The sequence below is a fragment of the Brassica oleracea genome, chromosome C7 (assembly GCF_000695525.1).
Source record: "Brassica oleracea var. oleracea cultivar TO1000 chromosome C7, BOL, whole genome shotgun sequence".
Classification (NCBI taxonomy): Eukaryota; Viridiplantae; Streptophyta; class Magnoliopsida; order Brassicales; family Brassicaceae; genus Brassica; species Brassica oleracea.
In genome coordinates, this window is record NC_027754.1 from 37334787 (window position 1) to 37355320 (window position 20534).

General features: G+C 34.5%; 2 protein-coding genes across 4 annotated transcripts in view; one reads left to right on the top strand and one right to left on the bottom strand.

The window, feature by feature from the left end:
- Window positions 1–520: 520 nt before the first annotated feature.
- LOC106306895 (cytochrome P450 71A14-like) overlaps window positions 521–20534 on the top strand; it is a 35820-nt gene continuing 15806 nt past the window's right edge. Inside the window, 3 exon segments of the mRNA XM_013743678.1 lie at window positions 521–636; window positions 639–898; window positions 8961–9305. Of these exon segments, the coding sequence (XP_013599132.1) occupies window positions 522–636; window positions 639–898; window positions 8961–9305 (720 nt within the window). The 5' untranslated portion in view covers window position 521.
- Window positions 10334–13065, bottom strand: LOC106306894. 3 transcript variants are annotated; one of them, XM_013743676.1, is made up of 8 exons: window positions 12794–13065; window positions 12329–12699; window positions 11958–12258; window positions 11610–11843; window positions 11328–11503; window positions 11156–11254; window positions 10831–11001; window positions 10334–10593 (listed from the first exon to the last, which is right to left on the bottom strand). In XM_013743676.1, exons 1-7 carry the CDS (start codon window positions 13038–13040, stop codon window positions 10843–10845), a joined length of 1587 nt encoding a protein of 528 aa, XP_013599130.1. In that variant the 5' UTR covers window positions 13041–13065; the 3' UTR covers window positions 10334–10593; window positions 10831–10842. The 3 variants fall into 3 exon arrangements, with proteins under 3 accessions (XP_013599130.1, XP_013599131.1, XP_013599129.1); XM_013743677.1 differs by lacking the exon at window positions 10334–10593 and having other exon boundaries at window positions 10642–11001; window positions 11610–11753; XM_013743675.1 differs by lacking the exon at window positions 10334–10593 and having other exon boundaries at window positions 10642–11001.

Sequence of the window (20534 nt, forward strand, 5' to 3'; positions counted from 1 at the left end):
ACCCAAGGGTTTAGAGATTAGGATTTAGGGTTTAATGTTTTGCTGACGACGTTAAAAATATTTTTTTTTGTAATTACTACTATTTTTTATTTATTTCTTTTTAACTTTTAATTTTAAAAACATAATATAATTTGACAATATTTTGTTTCATTTTTTAAAGATATCAAATATGAATAACACATTCATATTGGTTGGGAACATCTAGTTTTACCCTAGGAGGTAAACCCAATAATAAGTCCTCTACAAATTGGGAAATATATTTTCTGTTTTTAATAGTAGTCATGGTGAATTAGTTGGAGGAAAACAAAGTCTCTAGCGTGATTTGGGGACGTATTAAAATATGTTTGAGATATTGTGATAATGATGAATACAAAGTATTATTATTGCACCACTCAAGTTTTGTTAAATAGTATACAGTGGGATCCAACGTGTGTCAGAAAACAATAAACTAAGAAAATGTTCAAGTATATAACAACACAAACACAAAGATTTTATGTTCCTTAAACCACTCACTCTTCACAATGGAAATGATGTTGATCTCTGTTTGTTTGGCCATCTTCTTAGCTTTTCTCTTCCTTAAACCACTCTTCACAAAAACCACCACCACCAAACTTAACCTACCACCGTCTCCGTGGCGACGATCGGAAACCTCCACTAGCTCAGCCTCCACCCGCACCGCTCTCTCCATTCCCTTAGCCTTCGCTATGGGCCACTCATGCTCCTTCACTTTGGTTGCGTCCCTGCGCTCGTAGTCTCTTCCGCTGACGTAGTTTATGACGCCATGAAAACACACGATCTAAAATTTTCCAATCGCCCGAAAACAAAAACGGTCGAAAAACTTATTATAGGGACAGAAATAGCCTTTTCCCCCTACGGAGAATATTGGAGGCAGATGAAGGTAATATTTTCACTAATCAAAAGGCTGTTTTTGTGTTCTTTATATTTAGGTTTGTAACGAATTTATTTGATATTAGTATTATGCCCGATGCTATGCACCGGGAAATAGAGTCAAAGACAAAATATAAACTAAAAGATATATAAATTCATCAGATATAAAAATCTCTGTTCGTCTTTATGGATTTAATTCACAAAAAAAAAAAAAAAATTCATCAGATATAAACCGTATGAATAAACTTTCTACAAAGATGGATTGGAAATTTGCTAAAGAACACATAGTCTGATGAAATCTTTTAATCTTAATGGAAGTATTCAAATCAAACGGTGGCCATCACGATGATACGTCTTGTTCTGCATATGCGAAGAAAAAAAGATTTTCTATCACTAAATATGTATAAATAGGCAAAGTAGATGCATGACTTTAATAATAAAAGTATAAAACTAACCCTCGTTATTACAGGTCAATGGGGTTGATGCCGGGAGTGAAAATTTTCAGACTTGATACAATGATACTCCGTAAAGAATATCATTTTCCTGTCTTTTTCTCACTATGTAATTGGAAATCCTCCAAAATCTCCGAGCTTCATAGCATTGAAACTGAGTTTTAATAATAGATCAGAAGAAGATTTGAAAAAACCATAGATGAATAATAATTGCAGTATCTAACACTACTAAAAACCAAATATACTGAATGGGGAGGCTATCCACATCAGATTAATAAATTGACCAATTAGGAACATGTTTTTTTGACACATCAGATAGGCTTCCGTGTGGGTTTTTTACGTTTGGGCTTCAATCAATTTGTTATTGCCCAAATGACCCCATTTAGAAAACCAAACCTACAACGGATGAATCTAACACTTCGTCTTCTCCAACTGAAAATCATACAAACTCAGTTCTAATCAATTCTCTTCTTACTCCCGTCAATCAATGTGCTCTTAAAGAGTTCGTTTCACCTCCCTCTTTTTCTCTTCTTATATACTTTTCTTCTTTCCTTTCTCCAAACCAAAACCCTAAGCTCAAGCCGTGGCGATGAAACCAAACGGAAAGTCCCCTGTCTCCTTCGCTAATGAAGAAAAAGTAATGTTCTTCAAAGATGTCTCACCAGATCCCCACGAAACCCAGTTACAGCTACCGCTAAAGGTATTTCACGTAAGCATCTAATTGTCCCGTAACTGCAGTAATTGTTAGCATATCTTATCCATGGGTCTCTATTAGAAGGGTTATATAAATGTCGACATAGACCCATGAACCATGTCTTTTTTTGAACCTTATTGTGATTTCTTGAGAGAAAATATGTGGTGGATTCTGAAATACTCAAAGTCTGCTTGATGTGTTGCTCAATGGATAGTGAGTGATGTATTTGTTTGGACAGGTGATATACCGTGACTTCAGATCTTCTAGCGTACTCTTAAATGATAACTTTTTTGTCCAGCTTTAATCTTGCTAGAGAAGGACCTCAAGGCAACAATACTCACGTCACAACTGAAGTAGGTATTGTATACTTCCTTACCTTCTTTTGTTTATTGTGCTGTTAGTTTAGGTGGTGCATTCAATTAGGTTCTGTTTTGGTTTAAGTGGTTTTAAATGATGAATTGATATTTCTTTCTTTTTTTTTTTTGTTTTGAGAAAGAATATTTCTTCCTCTTGATCCTTATCTCCGTTCATTTTATAGAAAGTTTTAAGGCACGGCTACACAAAGTCCCTGAGTATGTTCAAACATGTTATTTGCGGTCAAAGATAGATATTTATAGCCGGTGTGTGCTCTACAAGATCATAACTGGACAACAAACTTTTGAGAGGAACATGCCAGCCACTGAACAAATAATTGGGTGAAATTCTTAACGCTTCAGCATGATCGTTAACCCTCTGTTACGCAACAATTACCCAGCTTCTGGAGCTATGAGCAATCCACTTATAGTGTAAAGATTAAAGAAGATTATCAAAGAAATGAATAGTAGAGATTGTTCGATAGAGTAAGAAGCAAGAATGTAGCCCCGTAAACATGTGCAGGGGAGGTTTGAAAGGGTTAAGAGTATAACTTTCAGGTGTTGCTGTCTTTTAGGTACTATCATGACAATCTCAAAGGATAGAGTCAAGCCATCTCCAACACCTGATAGCTGGAAGCTCAATGAAAACTTTGCCACTGGAATTGTCTTGGGAGGCTACCAAGCCGTTATGAGTGTGATTTTCTTCTGGGTGATTCACAAGACTGACTTCTGCTCGGTATGTGTTAGGGAGATTGTATAGATAAATATATTGTGTAAGAAACTAATACTTACCTTTACTTACAGGACAAGTTTGGGGGGGGGAACGATGAACTAATGTTTGCTGTGTACCTACAATTTAGTATCATCAGCCAAGCGCTTATATTCGTCACAAGGTCAAGGAGTTGGTCATTCGTTGAACGTCCTGGGGCGCTTCTGATGATTGCATTCATCATTGCACAACTGGTAATTAGTTAAGAACATCATATATTTTCAAAGAATTCAAGAAAAGAAACTCATCTCACTCTTCCTTCCAAACGCAGGTTGCTACTGTGATTGCAGTGTATGCAAACTGGACATTTTCAAAGGTGAAGGGCATAGGTTGGGGATGGACTGCTGTGATTTGGGTTTACAGTATTTTAACATACATCCCACAAGACATTTTGATGTTTGCCATTAGATACATCTTGAGTGGAAAGGCTTGGGTCAGCATGTTTGGCAAAAGGGTACGTACACACAGCTAACTCTCTTTTACATCTTGATGCCGTCCCATACTTTTGAGAGGCTTCAAGCTTTAAAAAAATTGTAGCCCTCCAATACAAACAATATGTTGCTCAAAATTAATTATAAACAAAAAGAAATAGAAGTTTGCTAGAGAATGGTTCGAAAACAGTAACCAATAGGTTAACCTTTGAACAATTTGACCATTAAACAAAACTAACATCTTAGAAAATGTGGCCTTCCAATTACAATTATATTTTGTGGCCTAAAGCAAATGCTTTATGTGCCTTATAGAAGGAACCGGCTTGCTTGATGGTAAACATAATACTCATTGCTCTGCTGTTACTTTGTGAGCAGACCGCTCTGACGACCAGGAGAGATTACGGTGCTGGAGAAAGACAAGCTGAGTGGGCGAGAGAACAAAGGACGCAGCACGGTCTGCAGACAAGACAAGAGGTTACAGAGAGCTGTCTCAGATCGTTGAGCAAGCCAAGAAAATGGCCGAGATAGCTAGGTAAGTGTACTTTGATTAAATCGATTTCAACAGAAGAAACTAGAATTTGCTTGATTCTTATTGGTGAATGCTTTGTTTTGACAGGCTTAGGGAGATTCACACATTTAAGGGACATGTTGAATCAGTCGCAAAGCTAAAGGGCTTAGACATTGATACATCAGGACATCACTATACTCTGTAGTTGCCATAACTATTCCCAAAAACTCTCTTTTTTAATTGTTAGTCATTGTTCCTAAACTTCTAAAATAGAGCTTTGCATTTGCCTTTGAAGAAACAAGGCTTTTGACTTGGACTACATCCTTTTCAATGGCCTAATGTGAACCTGTTACTCTCTCGTTTCCGTTTTCTGTTTTTTTAATAAATTCCATCTTTGATATATTTTTTCATCAATATGATGATTCTTAGAATTATTAGAGAAATAGGTTGGTCTATCTAATTATATAACAAGTTTTTTATTAAACTAACCATAAATTTATTATTAATGTCATTTATTATTTCCTTAAATAAAGATTACGGAATTAACTAATGTGGGTAAAGTATATATGATAATTAATGATTTTGAATAATAAAGATCTAATTAAAAAAATGTATCTTCTATCAAATTTGTTTGATTTAAAACTATTAAAATATTTTTTTTTTTAAACACAATAACCATATTATAAAAATTTAGATTTTTCTGTATATTTTATATTTTGAATTTTAAAAAATGACTATAAATTACTAAAACTTTTAAAAGTCTCACATTCAAATTTTGTGATCCATGGTTTAAAATTTTTTTATGACAAAATACAAATGATTACAAAATTATATAAACAAAAGTCTAATTTAATTAATCATTAAGATTTAAAATATATATGTATATATATCATTATAAATTAAACTATAAACCAAATTGAATAAATAAATATTTTAGTTTCAAAATTTACTTTGAATAATTTTTTTGATAAAATTTTGAACTAACATTGTTAAATTTTTTTAAATTATAAATTACTAAAATTATTAATTCCACAATGAAAATTTTGTTATCCAGTAATTTAAAGTTTTTGGTATTAAAAATACACATGATAAAAAAACATATGAGTAGAAGGCATCATTTTAAGAAAAAGAAATAGACATTAATATTAAAAATATACTTTGTATGTTAATATCATTTAAATTTAATTACATATCCTATCAAATTTTTTAAAAAATTGTTTGGATTAATAAAATTGATTTATACGTTCGCATTAATTTAATTATATATATATAATAATTACTGACTTTTAATTATTCAATATATATATTTATTATTTCATAATATATAAGAACATATAATACATAAAATAATTTATATATATAATGTTTATCCCGCGCAAGGCGCAGATTTTAATCTAGTCATATGTATTTTTATAAAGGTGAGACAAAAAAAAACATATGTTGCGTAGATAAGCGTATGATTAATTATGTTTAAAAAATTAAACTTTATTTTTTTAATGAATTAAGTTGGTATAACTCTGATAAATTAATTTTATTATGTGGTTAATATTTTTAATAAAAAAATTATATACTTTTAATAAAGATTTATACTTTTCAATGAAAAAAATCAATTTTTTTATGAATGCTTAAATTATATTAAGAAAAAAAAAGAAAAAATTAAGAATGGTTGAAAAAAAATATTTGAAGTTGGACTCGATAGCCCAAAGGAAAAAAAAAGTGAGAATTAGATCTGATTTTTTAATCGGTCCAAATGGCCCAAGAGAGATCTGAATTGGACAGTGGGTTGGATCCGAAAAAATGACCCAATATAGATGTGTTATTAATATTACTTGATTGCCCTTAATGAAACATGAAATGTTAGTAAAGAAAATGGCAGACTAAGGTAAAAAGGACAATATGATTATGTTTTAATAGTATATATATATATATATATATATTTTTTAAAAATTGTTCATGCAATTGAATCGGGTTTCCAAAAATTATCAGTTTAATATCAAATACAAAGCTTGGGTTGCCAAAATCATAGAATAAGGGTAAGCTTTATATATTATATCTCCTGAACATGGAATTTTATATTACATATGTATATGTTTTCTTATCCTATCCACAAGAAATCACTCAAGCTTAGGTTTTATATTGACAGCGTTTCGAAACAATCATACAAACCGTTATAAATCGCTTTAAACCGCTCTGAACCTCTTAAAATCAAAAGTTGGTTCCAGCTAGCTTTTGCGGTTGAGGGGGGATAATTTTTTTTCTTTTTTAAAAAAACCCCATAAATACAAAAATAAAAATATTCAATAAATTTTTTAAAATGGAATTATGAAAATATTAAAATATATCTATTATATTTTAATTAATATTATAAAATTTTAAAATAAAAATATTTTCTAAAATTTTAAAATTTTGAAACTATAACTTTCTAAATATAATTTTCATATTTATTATAATATTATGATTTTTGATATTTTTATAATTATATAAAATGTAAATATTGTTAATTTATTATTTAACCGCTGTTGCATTTAGTAGTTAACCAGTCATAAGTATCCCACAAACGCAATAATTTCTGACCGCAGAACCAGTCATACAAATCTCTTAAAACCGCTAGAAACCGCAACCACCCGCATCCGCAAACGCCCGCAGCCGCAACCTCAACTGATGCGTTTGAACCTGTCAGGCACTCACTATAAGACTCAACCGCAAAAAAAAGGTAGTTTTTTCTCTAATTTTGTTATGTAAAATTAATTACTTAAAATTCATTTTAACATTGGTTTTTCTGTAAGTTCTTAGTATGTCTTTCTCCCTGTTTTTACCAAAAAAAAATCTTTAGATAAGGAATGTTTATTATTGGAACAATTTTATTGTCTTCTAACCTATACAAACTAAAAATAGGGTTACAAAGGCAGCATATATAGTTTGGTCGCTGCATTTTTGGGGAGCATATATCCACATTAATCTTACTGATATGCTGATAAAATTCCTCTTACCAACTTTACTAACACATAAATCTCTTCTGTAAGCTATACTAATCCAAAACACTATACATATGGCAGAACCACAAACATTTTGTATCAGGTCAGAATTTTTTTATGAGGTCCAAATTTATTTTTCATGGGATCAAAAGAATTTTTTTTTTACAAAACAAATATTTTTTTTTTAAAATAGTGGGGGTTAGCTAAACCCACTCTCCGTATGTTGCCTCCGCCCTTCAAGATAAATTTCTCAACTAAAACACAAAAAATTACACTATTATTGTATTTTATTTCCTAAATTTTTTGGCCATTGAAATATATAATTATGTTTTAGCTTCATTTAACTACTAGGGAGATGGTCTATCCGTAAACCATAACTCTTTTTAGATATTAATCTAGAACTTTCTATAAGTATGAGATATTCTCAGATTGATAAAAAAAAACACGTTTGATTTTCTTTAATCAACAGAAAAGTAAAAAAAAAATTAGAAGAAGTAGATATAAGAAAATAGGAAAGAAAGAAAAGATACGGTCAAATAAAATGCGTCATTTTATTTACTTTAATAAGATACATATTACTATGATATTGTGTATATACTTAAAGTATTAATTTTAAAAGAAATAAATAAAATTGATTTTATTTAATTTTAGTTTAAGTATTTGAATAATGATATGAAAATATATTATAATAATTTCAAATATTCAGATCTAAAAGTGTATTAAATTTACATATATACAAAACTGTATTTTTTTTTAAAAAGTTCAAATAAAGATGCAACTTTCAATAAAATCTCATATAATTTTTTAAATTTTTTTTATAATCTAAAATACATAAACCGCGCGTAACGCGGTTAAACGATCTAGTATCCATAAAGACGAACATAGAGGGATAAAACGTTACCTATAATCGATTTCGTCTATTTGGGTATTTAATAGAAAGAGTAATCGACGTTAGATGGATGGCGAAGGTGAGTGGTAGAAAGTGGAGAGTAGATTTAGGGATAGTGGAGATTGTTGATTTATTTTGGTTATAAAGATTTTCGAAAAATAAATATTATTGGAAAAGAAAATTTTGGAAAGACAATCAAATAAAAATTAATTTAAATAGTGTAATGCCATGTGTCAAACCCACAATTGCCGACTGACTTCTGTTTTATAATATAAAAGATAATCTATCTCAATTTTGGTATTGACATGTTCCCAAATTTAGATGACTAATGTCTACAATATTATCGAACTCATCCTTGGATGTTATTTCAGGAGTTAGAAGAGTAAAAAGCATTTAAAATAACTTCGAATAATTTAACAGAAATATTTCGGTAACGTAATATTTTTTTTTTTTTTTTTTTTTTTTTTTGCTAACCGAGTATCCTGGCCCCACCGAGGTGGTCCAGACTAGAGACCGAAGTGAGCAAGGACGCTGCCAGGGTGTCACCATGTGGCTCACCGTGTAACGGTCTTCGGTCTCGGGTGCTGCAGCCCACATGTAAATTCCGCAGTGGCCAAGGCTCGAACCCAGGGGCGGGAACTCCAGCTGGAGCTCCTATACCACTAGACCAAAGCAACTTGGTTGGTAACGTAATATTTTCGAGGAGTAGCTTTGTTGTCTGAAATATTATTTTTTGCAGCAAACGTTTATGTTAGCTAGCTAAATACATTTTACACTGTATGTAATCACATGTTGCTTGCCTTACACGAGAAAAGTTTGTGTATGGACAGGGTAAAATAATAATTTAAGTTTATAAGACATTTGCAATAAAAAAATTTTATGTCCACACACACGACATGCATTAATAATTTAATAAAATAATTATTTTTGAGATGCAACCAAACTAAATAGAGATCATCTCCGGTAGCTAATTTATCTTCAACTGCGTGGGTTGCATGCAGAGTATTTGCGTCATGAATCTCCTTACCAACAAAACCATTCGATCCTTCGAGGATATAAGAGCAGAGGAGATCAACGTCTTAATGGGGAAGCTTGAGAAAGCGAGTTCTTCTTCTTCACCAGTAAACCTAAGCAAGCTCTTCATTAATTTGTCAAACGATGTTATAACCAGAGTCGTCTTGGGGAAAAAATATAGCACCGAGGGAGGTGAATATATTTCCCAGAACGTTGTGAGAAAATTCATGGAGCTCGTGGGTGCTTTCCCTTTTGGAGATTTCATTCCCAAGCTGGCGTGGGTAGAAAGAATACGAGGTTTGGATAAGAAAGTGGAGGAAGTATACAAAGAGGTAAATCATTTTTTGAATGATTAGGAAGTTCTAGGTCAGAAGGCCAGTACTAATCAATATTAATTACTAGAATGGATATAATTTTATAGTTTTTGCTTCTTTTTTTTTTTGGAGGATATGTTGTTTGGGGCAGCGACAACAACTTTCGCATTATTAGAGTGGACAATGACAGAGCTTATGAGACATCCAGAGTGTATGAAGAAACTCAAAGAACTTATATGTAACGGAGCAAGAAGCTGAGAAGATGAGTTACTTAAATCTTGTGATCAAGGAGGCGCTTCGACTACATCCCGGGGTTCCAATAGCTCCCCGACAATTGAGTGAAGATGTTAAAGTACATGGATACGACATAGCTGCAGGAACACAAGTAATGTCTTTACATCATATATTAAGATCAAATCCCTTATGACAATAAATATATTTTTAAGATAAAATGTGTATTTGGAACACAGGTGTTAATCAATATATGGGCAATCCAAAGAGACGTTTCAGCTTGGGGACAAGGTGCAGAAGAGTTAAGGCCAGGGAGGCATTTAGATACGGTTGTAGATTTTCAAGGACAAAATCTAAAGTTTATTCCATTTGGATCAGGGAGAAGGCAATGTCCTGGAAGTGGATATGTAGTAGCCTTGGTGGAAGTCACATTGGCCAACCTAGTGAAAAGGTTCGACCGGAAAGTTGACGTAGGAGCAACGGGAGATGAGAAGCCTGATATAGCTGAAGCTATTGGTATTGATGTTTGTCGCAAGGACCCTCTTATTGTTTGTCCATCTTCTGTTTAATATTTCTTTAAAAGTCGTTTTATGCGTGAAATATGTTAAATAGACTAAAAAGGGCAAGTAAACTTTTTGTAGAAAAAGGAAAAAAAAAAGAGTGAGAAAACTAGGTAAAAGACAGCTTGTGTCAAATCAATATATTCTCAAACGTTGTCCAAGTTAGGCAGCAGCTCCATGGTGCTCAAATTAGAAAGTTAACGCTTAGTATTGTTTCTTTTTCGGCAGGTGTTTTAGTATTTTATGAATACACAAAGTACAATTGTTACAGATCTTACCAACTCATCGTTTGTGATAATACATTACATGAAAACTAAAAATTCATTTACAGCGCAATGCAAAAACTCTGACCAGAAAAAAAAAAGCAACATATCATCAGAAATTTTCAAATATATATCGAACATCTTTGATCACAATCTAATTTTCTTCAAGGATTTTAGTACAGCATAAAAGGAAGAAAGAAAATACTAGAATGGTTGAGAAATACTAGAATAGTTCCGTCCTGAGTTAAGTAACTGCATAATAATTTAAACCCGACCAATGATTAAATTGCAATGAACACATTATACTACTAAACAGTAAGTTAATATAATGAAATTCAGTAAATTTGAAAAACAGTGTTTGAATTAAAATTACTAATAACATTACATGAGTGAATAATAAGACAGTTTTAAACAAAGCAAAACGAAATGAAAAATAAATACTGCTTGAAATTGAAACATACACTAGAAACGAAGAATAAGAGCTTCTACCTGGTAACGATTTCACCAGACGGTTGGAGATTTTTGAGCTCTACGTCGAGAGCCACGACGTCTGCAGGATTGAGATTTTCGAGCTCTAAGTCGACGTAAATGATTATAAAGAAGAAGAAAACCCGTCCGGAATGCTTTCCTGATACGTTTGATGTTTTTAGATTTTTTTACCTACAAACATGTCAGTTGAGTTATATTGGTTCATAAAACTCCCTTTACAGAGTTTTTATATAATATAATAAATGTTTCATCATCCTGCTGCTTTCTATGAGAAATAGCATGTATACAATTCTCTGAAAAAAACTAATCACTAAGAAAAACTTGCCTGTCGCCATTGCTGTCGATGCTCTCGATCGTACTGGGCTAAGAGAGATAGATTCCTATTCTTCGTTTTTAACTGAACAAACGCAGTAATACTATACTCCTGCAAGCGGGAAAAAGTTAAAAAGGTTGTTGAGTGAACAAGAGGGAGGGAGGGAGAGAGAGAGGATACTTACTTCTTGTGCATGTTCTTCACTAGAGAGATGCGTCCTTAAATAGTCAAGGCTTTTGTAATCAGGACCTTGGCCACCACAGCACACTTTGCAATACAACATTGCGCTTGATTCACCACCCCTATCACTTTCACTTTCACTAGTGCATTTCTGAAGAACGTGTTTTCTTTTCTCTGAAACTGTGGAAAAAAAAAAAAAAAACTAAAGCTCAGAGACGGCATATAATTAGTTATCAAACAGTAGTATTACTGGATGATAAGACGAGAGGAGAAACAATCTAATCACCTTCAAGTAAGCTATGCCAGAGCCACTCGGCAGAAGGGAGCAGGACAAACATTTTGCAAGGCCTAGATGAATAAGCCAGAAAAAGGTTGTGTTTCTGCTTTTGTACTAGGCGGACAAGGGGAGTTGAGAAGGCCTGATGTGTATCTGTATCAGATATGACCATAATATTAGTCGGAGTAGGATTAGACTTTTGCCCATACAGCAAATCTGAATACATGCGCTTGTACGTGACATCTGTTTTCAATATATATATATAATAAAAAAAAAAAAAAAAAAAAAAGCATATCAGCTAATAGATGAAATTATTATTATTTGTTTAAAACAGCCACCAGATGGAGGAGGACTAACCGAGAATGGTATGTGCAAGACTGACTCCAGTGGAAGAGAGCCCTCGGAGGAGGTGCTCAGGGGTGTGGTTTAAGTCGCCATAGGCAGTGATGGAGACGGGACCAGAGTAGCCTAGTTTCTTAAATGCCTCTTCTAAACTCGGACGGACCCGACGAGCATCATATCCCTCAGGGATAGGACAGTCAAACATGTTCCACCACACCAGTATTTTAGCTGTCGCATATTCAGGCGCTGCAGCGTAGTTCCTTCCCCAAGTCTCCGTAACACGGTTAACTTCTTTGTACGTGGGGTATACAGACTCCTGCTTGACAGAGAGTGGAGGAAAAGTGAAACAAACAATGTATAGAGAGAGAGATAGAAAGGATGCTTACTTGCCGTGCATGCTTATAACTCGAGAGATGCTTCCTGAATTTCTCAGGGCTTTGGCAATCGAAATTGCACGATTTGCAACAAAGTATCATGGCAGATAATTTATACTGAACGCTTCTGGTCTCAATTCTATTATTATTATCCCCTAGTAATTTTTCCCATAACCACCTTGAAGAAGTTGACAGGACTGAGAGTACGCAAGGCGCCTTCGAATAAGCTAGAAACAGGTTGTATTGCGACCGTTGTTGTAGCCGGGCCAGATCCCAAGACAAGTCACCTCCCACCTGATTGGATATGATCATCATTGTAGCAGGGGGAGGATTCTGACCTCGCCATTCCACTATATCCCGATACAAGATGTAGTTCGTGCTTTCTGTTTTACAAAGGTATTATTTAATTAAACGTATTATTATTTATATAAAGTTCCCAAATATATATATATATATATATATGGTAAAAAAACAAACCGGATCTGGTGTGTGCTACAGACACTCCAGTGGATAAGAGCCCTTGCAGGATGTGAACAGGGGTTTGTGTTTGGTCCCCGTATGCAGTGATGGAGGCTACTGGACCAGAGTAGCCTCGTTCCTTGAACGCCGCTTCTAAACTCGGTCGGATCCGACCAGCATCGTAACCCTCCGGAATCGGACACTCCTTCATATCCCACCACACTGCTATTTTAGCACCCTTCGCCGCTTCCTCCCCCCACCACATCGATCCTCTATCTAAAAACTTAAACAGACACAGACACAAGTCCTGTTGGGTTTCGTTTAAATATCCCAAACTAATGGGCCTAAATGTAATCCACTTAAAGGTGTGTGGACATTACGAAATCGTATCTTCTTTTATATTAGAGAATACAATTAAAACTAGGCCTGATCCGAGTTAAAATGGGCATTTAATTCTTAATTTATTCGATTTAAATACTGAACTATTGTTTTTATTTCTCAACTATTTGTTGACCGGGCAAATTGATACCCAGAAAAATCAGCCACTAAGAGCATGTGACTTGATATTGGGGAGAGACTCGGGATGGTAGTTTCTCAGTTGCATCAGCTTATTCACTGTTAACAAGAGAAAATGTCCTTACACAGGATATGGAATAGTTTTATAACTGTATATGGAGGCTGAAAGTACCGGAGAGGATACGCGTTTTCTTGTGGCTGGTTTCTCAGCAAGCTATCATGACAAATGAGGAGAGATTTCGAAGGCATATTGGGGTTTCTAATGTCTGCCAAGTGTGTAGAGGGGGCGTGGAGTCGATAATACATGTTCTTAGGGATTGTCCAACTATGCAAGGTATATGGGACCGTATTATACCGAGGGTTAAGAGGCAAAGTTTCTTTCGGCAGTCTCTGTTTGAATGGACTTATGATAACCTTTCCAGCTTGGAGGTTAAAACTGAGACGGGTCCTTGGGTAGTTCTTTTTGCAGTAGCAATTTGGTGGGCTTGGAAGTGGCGGTGTGGGAACGTCTTTGGGATGAAGCGACTGTGTAGGGACCGAGTGCAGTTTGTTAAAGAACAGGCCAAGGAAATCAACATGTGCAGTGCGAAGAAAGAAGCGGTGAGGATAACGGGAGTAGAGAGATGGATTAAGTGGGAGAAGCCGCCAACAGGATGGTTTAAGGTGAATACGGATGGGGCTTCGCGTGGGAATCCGGGGCTTGCTACGGCTGGCGGTGTGTTGAGAGATGAGAATGGTAGTTGGCTCTGTGGTTTTGGTCTGAATATCGGGCGTTGCTCTGCACTTTTGGCTGAGCTTTGGGGTGTCTACTATGGTCTGTTGATTGCTTGGCAAAAAGGAGTGAGGTGTGTGGAGGTAGAGGTGGACTCTGCTGTGGTGGTTGGTTTCTTTCAGACAGGGATTGCGGAGACGCATCCTTTGTCCTTCCTAGTACGATTGTGCTATGACTTTATCTCTAGGGACTGGATAGTCCGCTTTAAACACGTCTACAGAGAAGCTAATGGTCTTGCAGATGGCTTGGCTACTTATGCTTTTTCTCTAGCGTTAAGATTTCATATTTTTGATGTTGTTCCAGTAGAAGTTAGTCTCTTGTTGATTGAGGATGGTTCAGGCCCGCCTAAGTTGAGGCATGTGGTCGAGTAGTACGTTTATTATTATTTTTTTTTTTGAAATAAATTAAACTTGGGAGGTTTTCCTCCCTTGTATTCACCAAAAAAAAAGAGCATGTACAGCGGTATAAATCAGGCAATCCTTAGAAAAAATTCTTAATGCTTTTTGATTAAAGAAATATTAAAAGAGGAGGGCAAAGTTAAGGATGATCCTTAATTAAGGATTAAAATACCGAAGTCCTTATCGTGCTGGCACACTTTGATTGGTCCATTTTTGTGTTGTCTCTCGTTAGGGGAGAGAAAAACACGTGACCCAACCTCATTGTATCTCGAACCCGAAAAAAAAAAACAGAGGCGACAGAGAGGCGATTTGCGATCCCGACTTGTGAAGGTAAAATCCGATCTTAATCTTCTTTTTTTTTTCCTTTTCGAGTTTATGCATGTTGATTTCATCACGTTTTAGGGTTCGGTTGAGGTGTTTTATAAAATCTAGGGTTTGAAAACGGATTGGGGATTTTTATCGATTTAGGGTTTTCGTCTTGGTTTGATTTTTTTTTTTTGCATTTTCGCATCGGTTCTTTGTTGTTATCGTCTGGATTAGAGGTTCTGGATTGAGTCCACAATCGATTTAGGGTTTTGGTTCTTGATTTAAATTTTTTTTTAATAAGAATCGTCTTGGTTTGTTTTTTTTTCATTTTCGCTTCGGTTGTTTGTTGTTATCGTCTCGATTAGAGGTTTAATCAATTGAGTTCACAATCGATTAAGGTTTTGGTTCTTGATTTGAATTTTTTTTTTTTGCAGGTTCTGAAATGGATGAAGAACAACGAGATATGAAAGCACACAAAGCATACTACGAGAGGGTTGATTTCGTATCAAATTCGCTGCAGAGGATTCTCCAACTGTGCCCCTGTGGATCAATCACGAAGGAAATTGTAGATGAAGAGGATACATATGACTACCTCCCTGGGAAAAGATACTTCATCTGCAAATACTTCGAGGTAGGATGGTGTCCCTTCCTTGTTCAGTCACTGGTCATTTCGTTTGCTTTTTCAGTATGTTGGATGTGTCACGGGTTGGATGTGTCACGGGTTGTATGTGTCACGGGTTACTTTGTTCTTGCTGTTGCTTTGTATTTTTAACTTCTTTTTATAAGTCAATGTCTGTTGCTTTGTAATTTGAGCTTCCCTTGTATCATCTCATCAATGAAATCTCTTTCCTCTTTATTTCTTTTTACTCTAAAATGATTCTAAAACCTGTTTAGTAATTTTTTTATTCTAAAACGTGATTAGTAATTTTTTTTACTCTAAAATTATTCTAAAACCTGATTAGTATTTTTTTGGCAGTATGGGAGATGAAGTCGATCGAAGATTGAATACGGCATTGGATAAGGCTGTCGATGAATATTTTGAAGACACATACAACAACATCGTCAAGAACCAAACAAAGAAACAAAGCAAACATGCATATGTCGAACGAAACCGCGAAGAGGACCACACAAGACTATGGAATGACTACTTCAGTGAAAATCCTACATTTCCGCCTCATTTATTCAGACGACGTTTCCACATGAACAATGCGGTACTCATGCGTATTGTCGATCGCCTCTCAGAAAATTTTCCCTCCTTTCAACAAAGAAAAGATGCAACTGGGAGGTTAGGTCTATCTCCACTACAAAAGTATACGGCGGCTCTTCGTATGCTTGCTTATGGCTGTGCTGCTGACGCAGTTGACGAGTATCTCCGACTTGGAGAAAGCACAACACTTTCATGTTTAAGCAATTTCACAGAAGGCATAATACAGGTATTTGGAGATGAGTATCTACGAAGGCCCACTCCAGAGGATCTTCAACGACTACTCGATATTGGAGAGATACGCGGTTTCCTGGGATGAATGGAAGCATCGACTGTATGCTTTGGGAGTGGAAAAATTATCCGACCGCCTGGAAAGGACAGTACACACGTGGATCAGGAAAGCCAACAATTGTCTTGGAGGCTGTAGCTTCACAAGATCTTTGGATATGACACGCTTTTTTTGGTCCTCCAGGTGCCTTAAACGATATTAACATCCTCGATCGGTCTCCTGTTTTTGATGACATTTTACAAGGTCGAGCTCCAAGGGTACAATATGTGGTCAACAGGCACCAGTATGATTTGACGTGCTACCTCACAGACGGCATATATCCAAAATGGTCAACATTTATCCAATCTATCTCAAACCCTCAAGGTCCTGAAGCAGAGTTATTTGCTAAAGTTCAAGAAGCAATCTGAAAAGATGTGGAGCGTGCTTTTGGAGTTTTGCAAGCTCGATTTTCAATAGTGAAAACCCCGGCTATTTTGTGGGACAAGAGACAAATAGGGATGGTTATGCGAACATGTATCATACTGCACAATATGATAGTAGAAAATGAACGCAATGGATACGCTCAGTATGATACATCAGAGTTTGAAGAAGGAGAGTCTAGTAGAATTTCATAGGTGGATATGTCATATTATCCGAAGCCTTCAAATCTCCTTACTATGCTTGACATACGAAGTCGTGTGTGTGGCCCGCACATACATAGACAATTGAAATATGATTTGATTCAAAATATTTGGAACAAGTTTGGTAATGATGAAGATGTTTAATTATTGTATGTTTACATTTTGTTTTTCAATAAATGAAAATTTTAAATTTCAAATTTTAAAATTTTAAATTTCTAAGATTAAAAAAAAAATTCTAAAGACTCCATATTGGATAACACCATTGCAAGAAGTTCAGCATGTGACGAACCTTCCCCCCCAAAAAATGATTCTCGCTCTTTTGACATTATCAACCACAAAATCCCAACGGTAATCTTTCAACAACCATTCTCCATACACTGCATGTAACTGACACATCATCTACAAAAATTCAAAATAAAACACATTAGTAAATATAGAGAAAATGAAAGTTTACTAAACATTGACGCAGACGACATATCAGTAAGTCGTCTGGAAGACTTACCAGTAAGCCGTCCAAACAGGTCATTTTTACAATTGAATTTTAAATAGGACGACTTACAAGTAAGTCATCCAGCTTTGTTTGTTAAAAAACCCTATAAGTCATCTAGGATAAACGGGTTAGTTTTGCATTTGACCGATTCTGTCAGATATTTTACTTTTTCTAGACGACTTACCAGTAAGTCGTCTCCGGAAAAACAAAAATTTTAATATTTTATTAAAACTAGACGACTTATTTGTAAGTTTTCTCAGGTTAGTTTGCAATTCAAAAAAGAAACTTAAATATTTAACTTTACCCAGACGACTTACTTGAAAGTCGCCCAGGCATATGACGTACGAGAAAGTCGTCCGAGATAAGCAAGGTTTGACCATAATCTAGGAAATAAATCTGGACGATTTTGCTTATCCAGGATGACTTTCAAGTAAGTCGTCTTACTTGACGACTTTCGCATAAGTCGTCTCGGAAAAGTTAAATATTTAAGTTTTATTTTCCAATTGCAAAAGTAACCTGAGATGACTTACATATAAGTCGTCCAGCTTTAATAAAATATTGAAATTTTTGTTTTCCCAGAGACGACTTACTGGTAAGTCATCCAGGAAAAGTCAAATATCTGACACAATTCGGTCAAATGCAAAACTAACCCGCTTATCCTAGACGACTTATTAGTAAGTCGTCTAGGGTATTCTCTAGATTTTTTTTTTAACAAACAAAGATGACGACTTAAAAGTAAGTCGTTCGTTTGACCAGAAGACTTACCCGTAAGTCTTCTACAGCCAGGCTACTTACGGGTAAGTCTTCTACACGAATAGATCTGGAAAAAAATTCAATTTCATACCTTAAATTAGTGAGATGACTTCCTTAGCACACAGAGTCTTCTCCAACCACCCAGAATCTCATATGAAACTAATCCACCAAGAATAGTATACTTGAATGGCTCTATAAACCATAAAAAATTTTGAATCAAAAGCTTTAGTTTTTTGGATGTACATGGAGGCAAAGTGAAAGAGATGTTTTTAGTTCATAACAAGTGAGAAAGAGAGAGTGTAAATCGATTTTAGGTGCATTAAGAGCTTCAAATTGGTTGTTCATGGTGGTTGGGGTATTGATGACAATGACAATCTTGTAATTACTTGAAGATGATGAGGGTGAGAGAGTAAAAATGTCATTGACGAAAAAAAAAAATTTGATGGCATTTTCGTGAATAATATGAACTTGTGCGGTGAATAGAACAAAAGAAAAATCCAAGAAAAATATGGGTTAGTTTTAGGTTTGATTTTGAATTTTGAGTCAATCTTGCAAAAAACCAATGTATGGTTTTCAGAAACATGACAATCTGACTAAACTAAATCTTTTTTTTATAAAAAAAAAAAAGTAACCAACTTTTTCTGTGAATTACATCCATCAACAAATAAGTTTAACTCTTTCGGTTTACCACTTGAACAAGTAAATATTTAACCTACTTAAATTTTTAGATATACTATTTTGTAGATTTGAGAATCCGAATATTTGAGAATCCGAATATTTGAAATTTTTTGACAAGTAAATAAATATCTAAAACTCTAATATAAAATGTGTAAATATTTTTTATACGAAAAATATAAAAAGTAGAAATATTTATTGGGTAAAGTCAAATAAAAAATATATTATAAAAATATAAAAAGTGGAAATAACAACATAAAAGCAATAAAGAAAGTAAAAATTTATCTATATTTGATTGCGCTGATTATCAAAATATGTTAAATATGTAGTGTAAGAGTATCAAAATATGTCAAAAAAAGACAATTAAATAAATTAAATAAATTCATTAATTACTTTAGTGATATAGAGTTGTAAATAAATTATAAATCTAAAGGTTAGTTCTTATCAGTACTTCTATCTTAATAGTATAGATAGATGTCAAAATTTAAAATCAAATAAGATCATATCAAACCACAAATCCGGGTGTGTACGCCGAGCTTCACCTAGTCGTTTTAAAAGGAGGTATTTTCTCGAAATGAATCATTTGTTATCTCAATTTCATCAGCTCTAACTTTTCATTTTCATATTCAGAAGCTTGAAGCATGTCAAATGACCTGGAAGAGTTTTTATTACAAAGCTAAATAGAGAGAGATTGGTTCATAAAGAAAAGAGATTGGGGAATGAGATGGCACTTCACATTGTGTTTCTATTTGCACAGTTTAAATGTACCCTGTGATAATGTCATTTATAAACAAAAAGTAAAAACAAAAGGACCGCTGTTGCAAAAAAAAAATATAAGACACTTGGAGTCGCATGAATTGCATGCAATCGGCTATTTGCGGTTTGATCAAAGACATGAACTGTCAACTCCTCTTTGTCAGACTCATATTTACTGTTTCTCGGCAGTTACGAAAGGTAAAAATAATTACCCACAAATCCTCCCCTGTTCCCATGTGTGGCCGTTCTGTCAATTATGTCACTGGCAGACAGTTGTAAGAGAACGGTGAGAGAAAAGGACTTTGATAGACTAATAGTTGACACATTTCAGGAAGGAGTTTGGGTTACCAAGCAAGATAAGACCATTGATCCAGAGCTTTTCTATGAGAGTGTAAAAGGCACTAGAGACTCTGTGTTTCTCGTGGAAGCGTACAATGAGAGAAAGATGAGACATAGCTGATCAGAGAAGGTTTGATAGATCTTGTACAAGAAGGAAAGGAGACCGTAGAAGCATGGAAGAGTGTAGCAATGGTGATAACAGGGATGAACGAATTGATGATTATCATGTTGGATTTCCCTCCTTAAGCCCAAAACTAATCAAATCATAATCAAGCCTTAGTCCAAGAAGAAGAAACATCTAGAGAAAAGTGGAGAAGTATAGAAGAAGAATTGTGTAGAAGAAGAGAGAAAGTTATGGAGTTAGATATTTTGAAATAAATAATAATTTAGAGAAATCTAGAACTTGTTGGAGTGTGCTCCTTCACTTGTATAAATAGGGGTGCTTAGCACCATTTGTAATCATCCAAGAATCAAAAAAAACAAAGAGAGAAAATATTTGTAAGAGAGAGTTTCCAAAAACAAAATCTTTGTAGTAAACCCTTTCCTAAATATTAAGAGTCTTCTTCTTAAATTTTCTAGTTGTCTAATACCATCTTCATCTCATCGATATTGGATAATTTTCCCAACAAGTGGTATCAGAG

What these genes read in the sequence shown, in the direction of transcription:
- LOC106306894 (XM_013743676.1), bottom strand. Translation starts at nt 13,040, where the DNA reads ATGTGGTGGGGGGAGGAAGCGGCGAAGGGTGCTAAAATAGCAGTGTGG. An exon ending in GTGAAGAACATGCACAAGAA is followed by an intron (nt 11,255 to 11,327) that starts GTAAGTATCCTC and finishes TCCCGCTTGCAG; the next exon opens with GAGTATAGTATTACTGCGTT. An exon ending in ATCGACAGCAATGGCGACAG is followed by an intron (nt 11,002 to 11,155) that starts GCAAGTTTTTCT and finishes ACATGTTTGTAG; the next exon opens with GTAAAAAAATCTAAAAACAT.